This window comes from Pezoporus occidentalis, unplaced genomic scaffold (assembly GCF_034315485.1).
Source record: "Pezoporus occidentalis ecotype Australia unplaced genomic scaffold, CSIRO_AGI_Poc_V1 ctg130, whole genome shotgun sequence".
NCBI lineage: Eukaryota > Metazoa > Chordata > Aves > Psittaciformes > Psittacidae > Pezoporus > Pezoporus occidentalis.
Window position 1 is genome coordinate 3,039,001 of NW_026913104.1, and position 13,794 is coordinate 3,052,794.

Below are 13,794 nucleotides of genomic sequence, written 5' to 3' on the forward strand. Positions count from 1 at the left end.
GGTGAAAAGAACATTAAAACTAACTCAAAATGTCAAACTTCTGCATTTATATTGTCCCAGAGAACGCGTGCAAAGGCCGGGCAGGCGCTGTGTCAGTTTACTGAGGGTCTGAGCCCCATCAGGAGCCTTGAAGACACCCCCCCTCTCCCGGAGCCTCTGAACATCAGAGCTTAGTGTTTGCACAATAAGCAGTAGGGACCAGGATGTCCCTCTCCCCTCTGAGGGGGGTTTGGCCACACAGACGTGGGCATCTGTCCTCCAGGGATGTAGGCGAGTGTCCACGTTCAGTTCCCAGGTCTGCTCCAAGGTCCCTTGGGATGCGACTATATCCAGATCCATTGTGCACTACTCTGTTGTGCTCACGGAGCTCCGGCACAGGTCCTGGAGATCTGCAGAGGCAGAAGATAAGCCCCATAAGCAACTAGTTAAGCTTAAAGTGAGTAAACTGACATGGTCTTTACACCCTCAGAGTGATGTACTCACAGCGCACAACGGTGTCCCTGATCTGCCTGAAGCTGTTCTCCTTCATGTAGATGTAGTAGAGGTTTCGCAGCTCCTTGGGATAATCCTTCCGATCCACGTCCTTCAGCACAGGGATAGTGCGCCCGTTGGCCATTGGGGCTTCCGCCAGCGCCTGGTGCATCTGGTACTTGCACCACGGATCCTGCAGGAAGCCGGGGGTGATGAGCATGACCCAGCAGTGGCTGTTCTGCACAGCATCACACAGCTCCGTCACCACCGCGCCGCCTGGCGCTGCATCCCGCAGCTGGAGGAAGCAGCGGAAGCTTTCAGGTTGACCCTCCAGGTAGGACACCAGCTCCTCCACCACCTCCAGGTCCACCTCGCTGTGGCAGATGCAAACATCGTAGGTCTTAGCCCAGCGGGCGCTGCCTGAGGCGGTGATGTCCGACATCAACATGGGTGATGGGCGGGTGGACCGGGTCAGGCTCGTGCTGGGAGAAGAGCTGCAGCTCTCAGCAGAGGATGAGGAAGGTGATGAGGAAGCAGAACGGCTGGTGTTGAGGCTGTTCTCCACTGACCTCGGCTTGGGCTTGTGCAGGAGCCGCTTAAACCAACCTGCAGAGCCAGGGAGACCATAGGGAGGTTTTAGGGGGGGGCTTCCAGTGGCTTCAGCAGGACACCTCCAGACAGGAAGATCCAGATGGGATCTCACCCCAACCCCCCAAAACCACCCCAGCCCCTAAAACATCTGCTACCATGACACGTGGGTGCACCCATGTGGGCACCCGCATGTTTTGGTGGGGAGGGGACAGACTCAGAGTGCTCACTCCCCAGCACTCACCAGCCATAACGGGCACCGCGCTGCTCAGCTGCCGATCGCCAGCCTGAACCCTCTCCTGCCAGCAGGAAGAAGAAGGGATAAAGGAAGAAATCAGGAGAGCAGGAACCAGCCTGCAGCAGGCCTCAGCCCCCAGAGCTCAGTGGGGTTTATCCCAGCCCCAAAACCACCCCCAGCAGGGTTTCTCTGCACCCACCTCCCCAATAGTTGCCAGGAAGAGGCAGCTCAAACCCTCCTGCTCTTTACCAGATGCATACCCGTGGTGAGCGAGGCTGAGAGCCAACGGGCAGGAGACAGCCTCATTCCCGACGGTGGGGAAAGGATCCTGTGGAGGGAGAAGTGGGATCACCATGGGTTGACCAGCTGAGGCAAACAGAAGAGGGCTTGGCTGAAGCCCAAGCAAGCCGTTGCTTAGTAATAGTGAAAAGCTTTTGCTATTCAAGGATAGTGTATGGTGGTGGGGGGGAAGTTTAGGGTGTGCCTACCTGGGATGCAGGAGATGGACACCGGAGCAAGGAAGGGGGATACATCAGCGCTTGAGTTCAGCAAGGAGGATCTTCAGGGATCACCTAGGTGGGAAAGGAGAGTTAGGATACAACATGTTCCCTCCGCAGCCTAACAGGATCCACGCTGAATGGCGATGCCGATCCACCCTTACAGCTTCCCCATCTGGGAACAGCTCCTAATGGAGCAGCCCCAGGTGGTGAGGGGAGGACAGAGGCACCCACCAGCTTCCCTATGGACAGTGTGGAAGAGCCGCCCCATCCCTGGGCTCCCCCCGAGATCCCCCCAGTTGGGGGCAGGCCCGGGTTCCGCCGGGCATACGGAAGCACAGGCAGGGGAAGCAGCTCAGCCCTCCCTGGGGCCTCCCTCCCACATCCGTCACCACACCCAGCATGCACCAGCAACCCCAGCTGAGCTCAGAGATGGACACTGAAGCCTCTGCCCGCCACTGTGACACTGCCATAGCCAAGCTGGGTCAGTGTCCCCTTGACTGTTCACTCTGGAGCAGAATGATGGCTGTCACAGCACCAACTATGGGTCCCCACCTTGGTGGAGCCTGGCCCTCACCTCTACCCGTCTCAATGCACTCATGAAGATAACAGTCAGCGCTCATCACCCTGATTTCAGAGCTGTTTTTCTTTCTTCCCATCCCAAAACATGCCATGCTCCACGGGATTCACCAGCCCATATGTGGGTCAACCCCCAAGCCACCAGACCTTCATCCCTCTGCTTTACCAGAGGGTGAGCATCACCCCCCCAAACCTTGAGTCCCCACTGGATGGCTCCCCATCCCTGCCTTCACTATAATACCATCATTATTAAAGGGAGCAGTGTAATTAAGGAGGCACAGCTTGACTCACAACATGCCTTGACCCACCAGCAACACGTTGAAGTCCCCTAGCAGCACAACCACAATTCAGCTACGGGCTGGTCATCACTGGGAAGCCTGTGTCCTAGTCAACTGCCTGCAAAGAGCATTAAGAAATAGGTTGAGAATAGGAAGAGTGCAATGCAGAGTCAAAGCCAACCCCCAAAAGGCGTTCAGGTGAGAGAACAGGGCTACTTTTACCTCTAAATACACCCATAACCAACACACTCCATTATGGTGCTAATACAGTGACACACAGCTCTAAACAACCCCAAACAGATGCATTCCAGCTGCCAGCGGAGGTCAAGCGCCGCTCGCACACCAGAAACACTATCACAGGCACAGAGGCACTGGCAGAAGGAGGTCGGAAGGCCCCTGGGGGGGTCAGACAGCACAATCACGCTCGTAACAACCCCTTATAACAGAGGGGAGCGGACCCCATCCCCTCACACCGCCCCCCGGCAGGCACCCCCATACCAACCTGCCCCTCCGCGCACACACCGCGACACACGAGCGCATGCGCCCCTCGCGCAGCCTGGAGCTCTTCTCCCCTTCCGTCGTGGGAACAGGAAGGTCCCGTCCGGTCCTCTGCCAGCCAATGGGAGGGCGCAGTGAGAGCGGGTTGACCAATCGCGTCTCGTCTAGTCGCCAGCTGTGATTGCTCTATTCATAGCTTTGGGTATCAATGGGTACTTAAAAGCAGCTTCAGTGGTAGGTGTCGGTGATATCCACAGGGAATTGGTGCCCAGGCAGGTGATGAGTTATACCTGTGACACATGCTTCCTGGTTATGTTTGTGGAAGGCAGTGGGAAATCGCATTTCGTGCTATACCATGAAATACCATGGCTTTCTGAACAAGCACACTTAAGTTCTGAGTAAACATTCATGAGTTTCAGAATGGTTTGGGTTGTTTTTTTCCCACAAATGCAAAGAATATCAATGAAAAGACCAATGTTTCTTTTCATGCTCTGTTGACAGCTCATTGGAAAGGAAAGAACAAATAAAAAGAGGAATGGTGCAACCACGGGTTTTGTTCTGCTTCTGAAGTACTTACTATTCATAGCTCTTTTTCTAGTGGTCTGTGGGATCCTCTGGAAGTCCACCGCTGCCTGGAGTGGCTGTGAAGGCTCCTCACATTTGGAAGGGTGCAATTTCCCTGGGACTGCTGATAAAAGCGATCAAGTGCAGGGTCACTTAAATTCAGGACTTGGAGAAGGATCACAGGGCTGTTTGTTTTCCTTTGATAGCTTTGACTTACACCTCTCTTAACAGGAAATGAAAAGGGCCTTTTCAACATTCAGTGTGAAGTTCAGCATCAAATGTTGCTGCGGCTGTGAGAAGGAAGCTGTGGTTGAGCTCCGTGAAGAGGAACCTCTTTGGTTTATGGCTTTGCATGGCTCTGAGTTCTGAAATGAGCTGGGTGGTTTCTGCTGATTCTGTCTTCCAGAATGAGACTGTCATCAAGCCTCCAATCTCTTAACAAAGACACATAATGTTCCTGATGGTGTGCATTGCTGCCCCTGCCTGTGCTCACTCTCTGGTTAATCCTTGCCTCCTATAAAAACACAGTTCGATACAGTGCACCTATACACGAGCACATTGTGTTTCTACCACAGGTAAAAGGAATCATTCACCACAGGGCAACAAGAATAAAACTTGTTGGCTTCTCCTTCCAAATAAAATGGGAAACTCTAATAAAGGCAGATTGAAGGAGGTGTTTGGTATCGAGTTTTGGAGGCCACCTTTCTGCTTGTTGCTTTAGTCCTTGATGAAACAATTTGATGGGTTGCTTCCGGCAGTCTGAAATAGCAAACGCCTCATTTCTGTAAGAAGAGTCTCACTGAGCTAGTTCATCACTGAATCAGTCTGAAGCCAAGTATGTGCTTAGTAACTTTGCCAAGTGAAGCCTTGATCCTTGCAGACACTGGGTTGTGCCGTGAATCACAGGAACTGGCAGAAGGACAAGCTGCAGCCTCAGGTTGGTTCAGCTTTGACCCAGTAGGTTTATTTCTGGAATTCTTAAACAAGTCCTTAGTAGTTTTAGCTCAACTTTTACCTGACCAGCTTCTATAAATAACTTCAGAACTCCTCAGGTGGGTCATGTCCCCAGGGGATGGACCCTGTCCCATCTTTCCCATCCCACTGAATCAGCAGTCCTGCTGTTTTGCTGTGCTAAGTGCTTCTATACATGCAATGCAATGTCAAACATATTAAACCTGCATATAAAACCTTCAATAATCTTGCAAAAGCTGTAGATGGACCAATAAGGCTTCCTTTTTCAAGGCTCCTCTTAAAAACCAAGAGGGGCTGTAAAACCTAATCAGTGAGAAGGGAACTTTCCTCTATGCAACACCCAGTGGTACGTTGAGCTTGAATAAACTCACAAACAACTTTATGCTACTCTTCTGTTGCTGAAAGCATTTCAAATCAAACATCAAGGTCTCCAAAGTGTATTTTTTAACAGCTGTTGATTGCAGTTGCAGAATGGAGCTGTAAAATGAGGTTGTGTAGCTACTAGGGAAGTGCTAAATAGTATCTACTTTGGAGGAAATGAAAGTCAGATGGAGGGAGTAGTTACTTACCACTAGGAGAGGAAAGGAATAACCCTGAAAGAGTAGCAGATAGACAAGATGACTTTATAAATTAAGGAGGACAAAATCTTTTGTTAAAGTCAGTCAGGTATCCAGTCTGGTCATTAGAAGAACTGGAAGAAGCTTGAACTGAGGAAGAGGAGACTTGCTTTTGCTTGTTACCATTCACTGACCGGCAGTATCAGACCCTGAAAAAGAAAGACCTGGAGAATCCACTTTTATCTACCAAAAGCAATAGGCATTGATTCCCAATCTCCCCCTCACCCATCTGTTAGCCAGTGTAAGTTCTGACAAATCAAAGCCCAAAATAGCACAAAATATGCACTGTTCTCTGTGAGAAATCTGCTGCAGCCCATCACTCCTACACTTCTGAGCAACAGAGCGAAGAGCTCTGTATTTTGGAGTTCCAAAAGCACACCAAGTGTACACCTGTGGTAATCTTAGTGGCAGAAAAGCTGCTAATAAGCTTTTCTGGAAGCAAATTTGCCAAACCAAACATAGATAAAGTGAAGAACGTAGCATTAAAAAGGCTGGTGGTTTCCAGGTGCCCGGCTCTTAACTAAATTCTACTGGAGAGCCGTTGTACGTAGGTCTGACAGGTTGGCCTTTGTCAATGGTGCCAGGGTTGGTACTAGCTGATAACTGGGTTGTGGTCAACAGGGAAGTCAAGGGCCTCTTGTTACGCTGGACATTGAGGCCAGTTGCCCATGGCAGGGAGGTTGGAACTAGATGATCTTAAGGTCCTTTCCAACCCTAGCTATTCTATGATTCTAGGTGTAAGAAACTGTTTTCAAAAGCAGTTTGCCTCAAGCACCAAGCTCTTTAGCACCCACAGGCTGAGCTGTGCTGGGGTATTAGAAGGCAGGAAGGGTGAATTACCGCAGTCCCACATGTAGATCCTGGGCTAACAGCTTTCTGGAGAAGGGCCAGATAATGAATATGCTTACAAATGATACCAGGGGAGAGATCAGAGGAAAAAGTGGATATTCGCTGTTTGGATTTACACTGTCACACTGCTTCAGAAGTTAGAAACTGTAACTGTAAAAAGACCTGGTCCTCTCTTGCGGTTGGATTTACTCCATTTACATGAAATCAGTGAGGCCAGGACCGTGTTCTTGTCAGAGAAGCCAGGGTTAATGTTCTTCTCTTTTAGCACCAGAAGTGTTGTCCATTAGGTTAACAGTCCTTGAACTCTCTCCTGGAGAAATAAATCTGAATTTCAGATGTAAATTACGTTACTTGGTCCATGATAAGTCCATCAGCAAATGTCTCCCATCAATGATTTACTGCCCTGAGGAGCTTTCCCCCAGTGTATTTACCTGTTCCTTGTAGGTCAGCAGGAACTAAGAATGAGGAAGACTTCGTAGTGTTATAAACTCTTTGCTTACCTTGGCTTCTCCACCCTCTCTTAACAAACTGCAGCTCCAGAATGCTCAGCTGAGCTCGGAAGGGAGGTATTCACAGAGCAGAATCATTCCCCTTGGTTTTTATTCTTTCCTGGTGTTTTTTGTCCTTCCCATCACACTCACCTTCTGAACTGGGAGGAAATTTGAGACTGGGCTCTGTGTAGATCCTTCACTCAAGGAGAAACTCACCTTGTGCAGGAGTTTAATCTTGGCAGTGAGCAAGCTGGATCCAGCTGTGGTCTGAGCAGGAGGCCTACTTCCCCGTTGAGTTACTATTCAACTTCACTGGGTGGTGCTGAGAAGGAATGGGGGGCAGTTCCGTGCCCCAGTTGGCCTGTCCTGTAATGAAAGCTCAGTTCTACCTGGCAGCTGGGAGGAGATTTGTCTTGGGAGCATTCTGTCTGTTCAGGGTATAATGAGTTTTCCTCCAAAGTAGGATTTGATTTAGTAGGGACGACGAAGATAATCAATGTGATCAAATTAGATCCAAGGGAAGTCGGGAACTAGCAGCTTGAGGCTGGAGTAATCTGAAAGAACATCTCTGCACTGTATTTTGGGCTTAATATTCTGTTGTTTAAAGTAGTAACTTTCCTGCTAGCACTCCTTGTGACCAGGGGAGTTTGCAAAAGCTTTTGCTGAGTCCAAGTTGTTCTATTGTGATCTCTGTGATCTGTGCCTAGCTCACCGTTGCTTTGGCTCTTGCCCTTGCTCAGGTCTGCATGGCCTTGTCCTCACACACTCTTTGGTTTGCAGACCACACAGCCTACCAGGCAAGTAACTGTGATCTTGATTTAGTGCCTGGATAACAGGCCCTGAGACTGGGTGAGATATGCCAGGAATTCTGCCACAAGTATGTTTACTCATATGATAAATGGCCCTCTTATGGGATTTTCATTAGCAGTGAACCCTTCAGGGAAGTTACAGAAGGATAACTCAGTTCTCCCCTTACTTTCTTTCATTACCTTCCATCTCCCTGCAGCTCATATCACTTGCCTTGTGTTCATGTCTCCTTCCTTTGGAGAAAGAAGAGCCTGGTGTAGGGGATCATGAAGCATTCTTACAGGGCTTCAGGCCTGACAAACTGTCAGCATAGGAATTTCTGCTTAAGATACTCGGTTTGTACAGAACAATGTGGTTTTTCCTGTCATTTCTCAGTTGCATAGCCCAAAAAGTTTTCTGTTTTCCAGTTTTACTGGCTGGAGAAGTATGGAGACTATGTAGGGCTGGTCCAGATCAGAGGTGCAGACTGACTGAAGAAGCCGTAGGTTGGGAAAATAAATAGTGCAATCACTTCCAGTATTTTTATTGTCAGGATAGCTTCAGGTTCTTGCCTGCTGACTGTAGGTGACTGGTAGAAGTACCTTTTGCTTTTCCCACTGAGGTTGGAATGAGATTTGACCAAGTGGTTATTAATCTAACAGTGGGGATCCACTACAGTGTGACAGAGTAAAGCCAGCAGAAAGCATCTTTTCTTTCCCTGGCTTCCAATCTCAGCTCAAGCATCCTTCCATCCCAGAATCCTGAGCTGCATCCCCAGCAGTGTGAGCAGCAGGACATGGAGGGGATTCTCCCCCTCTGCTGCGCTTTGGGGAGACTCCCTCTGCAGTCCTGATCCAGCTCTGGGGCAACAAAACAAGAGGGACATGGAGCTGCTGAAGCAAGTGCAGAGATGCTGCAAGGGCTGGAGCAACCTGCCCTAGTGGAAGGTGTCCCTGCCCATGGCACGGGGTTGGAACTGGATGAGCTTTAAGGTCCCTTCCAACCCAAGCCACTCTGGGATTTTATGGGTATAAAAGCCTATTTTCAGTTCAGAACCTGGACATTTTAGGAGCATAAATACTGAGATGTATCTGTTGCAAAATGTATTTAGCAGAACAGGTTGCAGGAAGGTGACTGTGTTGGGGAGGGGGGTGTGAGGGTGCCTCCCGTCTGAGGCTGTTGGCATAACGAGACCCTCACATTAGTAGGCATTGGGCACAGCAGAGTGGGGTTTATGTCTGGGTACAGACTTGCCTCTGTGCTTCTTCGGAGCAAGCAAAGGATTTTTGTAGTGCTGAATTTGTGCTTTTATGGGCCATGGTTGTGGTAAGTTTTCAGGCAGCCTTTGGGAGTTGGAGTGGGCACTTTGCTGTTCTTAAGCCTTTAGCAGTTATGCTTTTAAGTTCGCTTTCATTGTGATCTTGTTGGAGGTGTTGTTATTATTGTGGGTTTCATAGGGGTCTGCTAGAAAATTCATGTTTGTCCTTAAGTACAACATACCATGTAGCTCTGACTGGGCTAGTGGGCATTCCACTTAAAATACCTGGCTAAACTCTACAGGGTTTCAACTGCACCAAGCCAGCTGAAGTTGAGTCCAGTTGAGCTTTGTTTCCAAAATAGCATGCTTAGTAATGGGAGCATTTAAATGATGCCAAATGAGCTTTGAAGATAGCATCTCACAGGTAACAAATGGAAACTTGTGCTGCTGTAGTGACTGTGGTTAGTCCAGAGAATCTGCTGTAGCTAGACAAGTGCTGGTGTTAAATACCTGTTCATCTGGCGTTTCTGTTTATGTAGGTTTCATTTACAGCCTTCAGTTTTGCACCTTTTCAGCTGAAAGAAGAGATTTAATTCAGAACACTCATTTCATGATGTGGAGTTGAAGGAAACTCAGTTACCATCTGAGCAAGAAATAGAGTGTCATAATGAATGCAAACTACGTTGTGCTGTTACCTGGAATTAGATGAAATGAGTGATTATGGGGTGTGCAGTGCTGCCAGAGAATATCTGCTCCCAGGGGGATTTCACTGGTGGGTCTGGACTAGTTTTCCAGTCATTGCAAAATCCTGTTTTGGCAAAAGACCATGAAGTGACCTGGTTAACGCAGGTGTAGTAGGGCATGACCTCGGTGGAGGTGGTTTTCCCTCTGTGAAAGCCTCTAGTATCAGAAGGAATGAATGCAGCCAGCTTCACAGTGTCTGGGAGTTTGTGTCAGGGATAGGGCTGGAGGAAATTGTTGGGGTCTCTGTAAATCAGAGTGCCCTGCATTGTGTAATGGCACCATAATTTAGGCTTAGTATTGTCTCCTTATGGCTTATGTGTGTGTTTGTGTGGATTTACTTTGCTACATCACATCTGCAGAACTCATTGCCCTCGTGAGCCACCAGCCCAGAGTTCTTTGTGTGCAGAGCAGTAATCCCTAGAATTACAAGGATAAATGGCCTCTCAGTTAGGTTTGTCTTTCTAGCACTGTTGCAGTCATTTCTATTTTCAGTAAGTGTTGACACTGCAGTGAGAACAGCAGTTACCTGCGAGTGTTAGTAGGAGAAGATTAATTGCTGTGTTTTCCTTTCTCTTCTAGTGGAGAGAACACACAGGCCAGCAGTGTCATGGTGTCTGCATTGCCATTAGCTTTTCTAAGCTAATAAGAACAATTTTCACTAAATGATTTGGCTATGGGCTTCATTTCAAAATGTGAACCCTGCTTATGAGTTTATGATGGTAAAGGCGCTCTGCACCTCATAGGCATCCAGCTCTTCACTGTATCTCTCCAGTCTCAGCATCCATCACAAGCTCTCTCAAACAGTTCTTCAGCTCTTGCATCGTATTCTGTAATTAGAAAGGTAATACGGAGAATTCCTAGTTGTTATTTTGAGAAGGGATGAGTATCCTACATGAGGTCTGCAAAACTGATTTACAGGGAAAAGAATGTGCTGTACGTATAGTTGTCTCTGAAAGATGTGTACTGCTGCCAGCGTATGTAGTAGTGTACGTACATATCGAAGGGTAGTATGTCTGCATACATACTACACTTAGATATTACATGTGTCTCTTCTGCTACCTCCAAAATAGCTTTGTATTTGAACACAGGGGAAAATTCAGACCTGCCAGCCTTACTCTCTGCTTTGCTGCAGAGTAGCCCCTTGCCTTAAGCCAGCTCTCCCTTTCCATCTTGCTGGCCTCTTGGCTGGAATGCAGGAATTGTCTAGTAACAGAACAGGTGAGAGGGGAAAGGTGCTTGAGTTTTTGGGAGAGCTAGTTTAAACTAGAGACAGCTGTGCAAAGAAGTAAAAGGAGGTAAAGGAAAGCCTGAAGTGCAGCATAATCAGTAGGGACATCTGACCTGTATAGTCCGGCTAGGGCTGGAGCAAGAAAGCACAGTTTTCTGTTGAAGAAAGATTTCTCGGTTTATGAGCTAGTAAATTAACTCTTGGAGTGCTTGCAGCAGAGTTGTAGGCTGAAAAGAAGCAGCCTGCTTGAAGGTATATTAACTTACAGTTCAAATCTGCTTCTTTCCATTGCATATCGAGTTATTGCTGCTTCCTTGTCTGAGAGAGATCAATGCTTGTTCCTGTTGAGGCTGCAGCACTGACTAAAGGAATTTACAAGTAAGACAGAGTGGAGGAATTGTATTCTCTTTCTGTTTTAGGCTTTAGCACGCATGGTCCATGGCTGTGGTTCCTACATGAATTCTCATGCCTCATATAAGAATGGCATGCATGTAGTACTAAGAAAGCTACACAAGGTTGAAGGCTGCTTGTGATAGAGACCATGCAAGGCTAAATGGAAGAGATGTATGTACACCAGGAAAGTAAATTATTTTCCTTCTCAGCTATCACACAAAGAGCTTGCCAGCTCAGTTTTTCCAGTTCTGGATCGTAGTGGGCATATTCTGCCCAGGTTTGGAATGTAACTGGATGTCTGTAACATTTTTGATTTGGGAGCCACTAGGATGAGAAGATGCCATGCCATGGTGAATGTCTTTAACCTGCTCACAAATGGGATACAAAACAGATTAAATGGAGTAAATGCTGCAGCACTGAGTGTAAGGATTGATGTGTGATACTGCCACTTGAAAACCCCTCATGAGATTGAAGATGTCTGTGTGTGTTTGAGTTAGTTCAGTTTGCAGCTGGATTGTATTATCGTCTTTGCACTTTTCCTTGTGTATAAACTCAATGTTTGATGGGTATAGTGATACTTTCTGACTTTATTGGGTTAAACAATGCCTGTGTTTGAGGACAGTTCCACATTCATTTGCATCAGATACCGTAACCTCATGCCTTAGTTGAGATGTTAACAGAGGATCATTACACTGGACTGGGAGGTCCTACCTGCTGTTTCCCACATGTGCTATTATGCAATGACCCGTCTTGTCCTGTGCAGTCCAGACTTAATAGTTCTAATGAATACTATGCATGCCAGTGAGAAAATGTAGGATTCTTTCTTTCCACACCTGTTTGTGCGTTTTGCCTTCATGGTTTTGAGATCTTTTGTAATACTGGAAAGTCTTAAATGTAGAAACAGTGAATCTGTTTCAAGGCGTTCATGGGCTTTGCCCTTCTTGGAAATGATGTTAATCTTCCCATTTCTTAGCTTTTCAGTTGCTTTGCAAACCTGATTTGAACTTTACTCAGGCATTGATAAAATGCAGCAGATTGCAAAGTACATCTTGTCCTCTCAAGGAAGATGTTGGTGTGGTGGAGTCACAGGCAGCCAAACGGTGCTGTTGGGGTGCATACTACTCTTAGCCCCTGGAGAGGGCTTTGAGCTAAAGCAGCATTTGAAATGCAGAGCATTTGACTTGGAGACGTAAGTTTGCTACTTTTCCAGATATTACTATGACAGAGTTCTTTTGCTCTTAGGAGCATATGTTGGTGCTAAAATGGATGCATTGCACCCATTCCTTCAAGTTTTCCTCTCAAAACTTCTTTGTTTCCTCCCAGTTCCTTTGTTTGCCTCTCCTTTGAGCCAAGGACACCCATGTGTTAAAGTTCGCTGATCCTGGGGAGGGTGCATTTGTCAGTCAAATACTGAACGGTTTGTGATAGGCAAAAGAATGTTCCTAGGAAAATACTGAAGAAGGCAGATTCTTTTGGCCTTGAAATCCTGGGAAATTCCTCTTCTGTAGCTCTGCGGTTTTGTCAGTTTCTTGCTGTGTTGGTTGATCCTGAGGTTCTGTGTATACAGTTTCAATGTGTATACAATATACAGTGTGTTTTTCTTTTGTCTTAGCAGCAAAGTGATCTGTTGACTGAGTACCAAAGGGAGGCCAGAAACACAACTGCATCCAGCTGGCAGTGGCAGTAGGCTGCTGTCCTTCCAGAGTGATGTGTTTGAGGTGATAACTATCAGCAGTTAGAGCACAATAAAAGACATTTCTGCTGGTAAGAATTTGCTGTAGCTTGGGTCTTTCACCAGCAGGAGAAATCACTCTTTACTCTTTAGGTGTTTCTGCAGAGCAACCACTGCCTTTCTCAGTGTTCTTAGAGCTTTGTATATTCTGTGAGTGAAGAACAGGTCCAATTGTCTTTGCCATGATTTTCTTTCTTTTGAGAAGATGTATTTTGGTTTTGAAGTAGACCAGGTTCTATATTCTGCTATATTCTATCCTGGTTCTGCTCAGTGACTGCCTCCATGCTGTGCAAAAACTTCTCCCCCTGTTTTCATTCCTCTTCCTGTCTATATTTGAACATGTCATTTTGGCTAAGGACTGCAGATCTATAGCTGGTGGAAAGTGGGCTATGTTGCTGGCCCATATAGCTTCTCATATTTTGCCTATCTTTTAAGCAGAAGACAAAACAAATCAGTCCTCACTATGACAAATGACAAGGTGGTGAAATGACTCGGCTTGGCACCCCACATACTGGTTGGTGAATTACCAAGTGATAAGCAGCACATATAGCTGCAATTTGGACTCACCCATTGTTTACATCCTTATTTTGTGTCACTCTTCCTTCTTCCTTTGTAATGATGTCTGTATGTGAAAAATGCTGGTAGCCAATATAATTGTACTCCTGTAATACTCGCCCAGGTATTAAGGAGAGGAGCTTTGAGGAAGAGGCTCATAAAATGCAAAGTAGCTGCTATCACATAAAGGCGTGCACTTTTGGGAATAGGCTTTAAGCTGGGAAACACTCCTTTTTCCCCTCCGTCAATTCTTCCTTGGTTTTGTTTCTCGTTGCTAATCTCTCTTGCTGTTTCTTATAACAGGAAATCTCTTTCCGCCTTTGTTTCTTCTCTAAAGCTTCTCTAGACTTGTATTTAAATGTTAAATATCAACACACGTTATTTATCATTTGCCTTTGTCTAAACAAGATATGGTACCTACTGGCTCTTGTTAAAATGACCGTATTAAAGACCTGG

General features: G+C 46.9%; 1 protein-coding gene across 4 annotated transcripts; it reads right to left on the reverse strand.

The window, feature by feature from the left end:
- Positions 1-24: 24 nt before the first annotated feature.
- Positions 25-3,232, reverse strand: TIRAP (TIR domain containing adaptor protein). Of its 4 annotated transcripts, XM_062608809.1 has the most exons (7): positions 3,154-3,232; positions 2,682-2,769; positions 1,786-1,869; positions 1,558-1,625; positions 1,304-1,358; positions 484-1,077; positions 25-389 (listed from the first exon to the last, which is right to left on the reverse strand). In XM_062608809.1, the coding sequence occupies exons 5-7, from the start codon at positions 1,308-1,310 to the stop codon at positions 346-348; spliced, it is 645 nt and encodes a 214-aa protein (XP_062464793.1). In that variant the 5' UTR covers positions 1,311-1,358; positions 1,558-1,625; positions 1,786-1,869; positions 2,682-2,769; positions 3,154-3,232; the 3' UTR covers positions 25-345. The 4 variants fall into 4 exon arrangements, with proteins under 4 accessions (XP_062464793.1, XP_062464792.1, XP_062464791.1 ...); XM_062608808.1 differs by lacking the exons at positions 1,558-1,625; positions 3,154-3,232 and adding an exon at positions 2,874-2,989; XM_062608807.1 differs by lacking the exons at positions 1,558-1,625; positions 3,154-3,232 and having other exon boundaries at positions 2,682-2,839.
- Positions 3,233-13,794: the final 10,562 nt, after the last annotated feature.

Bases quoted from the DNA above. Each gene is read 5' to 3' on its own strand.
- TIRAP (XM_062608808.1), bottom strand. From the start codon at position 1,830: ATGTATCCCCCTTCCTTGCTCCGGTGTCCATCTCCTGCATCCCAG. The intron at 1,359-1,785 runs GTAGGCACACCC...TCCTGCTGGCAG, and splicing joins GTCCATCTCCTGCATCCCAG to GAGAGGGTTCAGGCTGGCGA. The intron at 1,078-1,303 runs GTGAGTGCTGGG...CTGGCTCTGCAG, and splicing joins CGCGGTGCCCGTTATGGCTG to GTTGGTTTAAGCGGCTCCTG.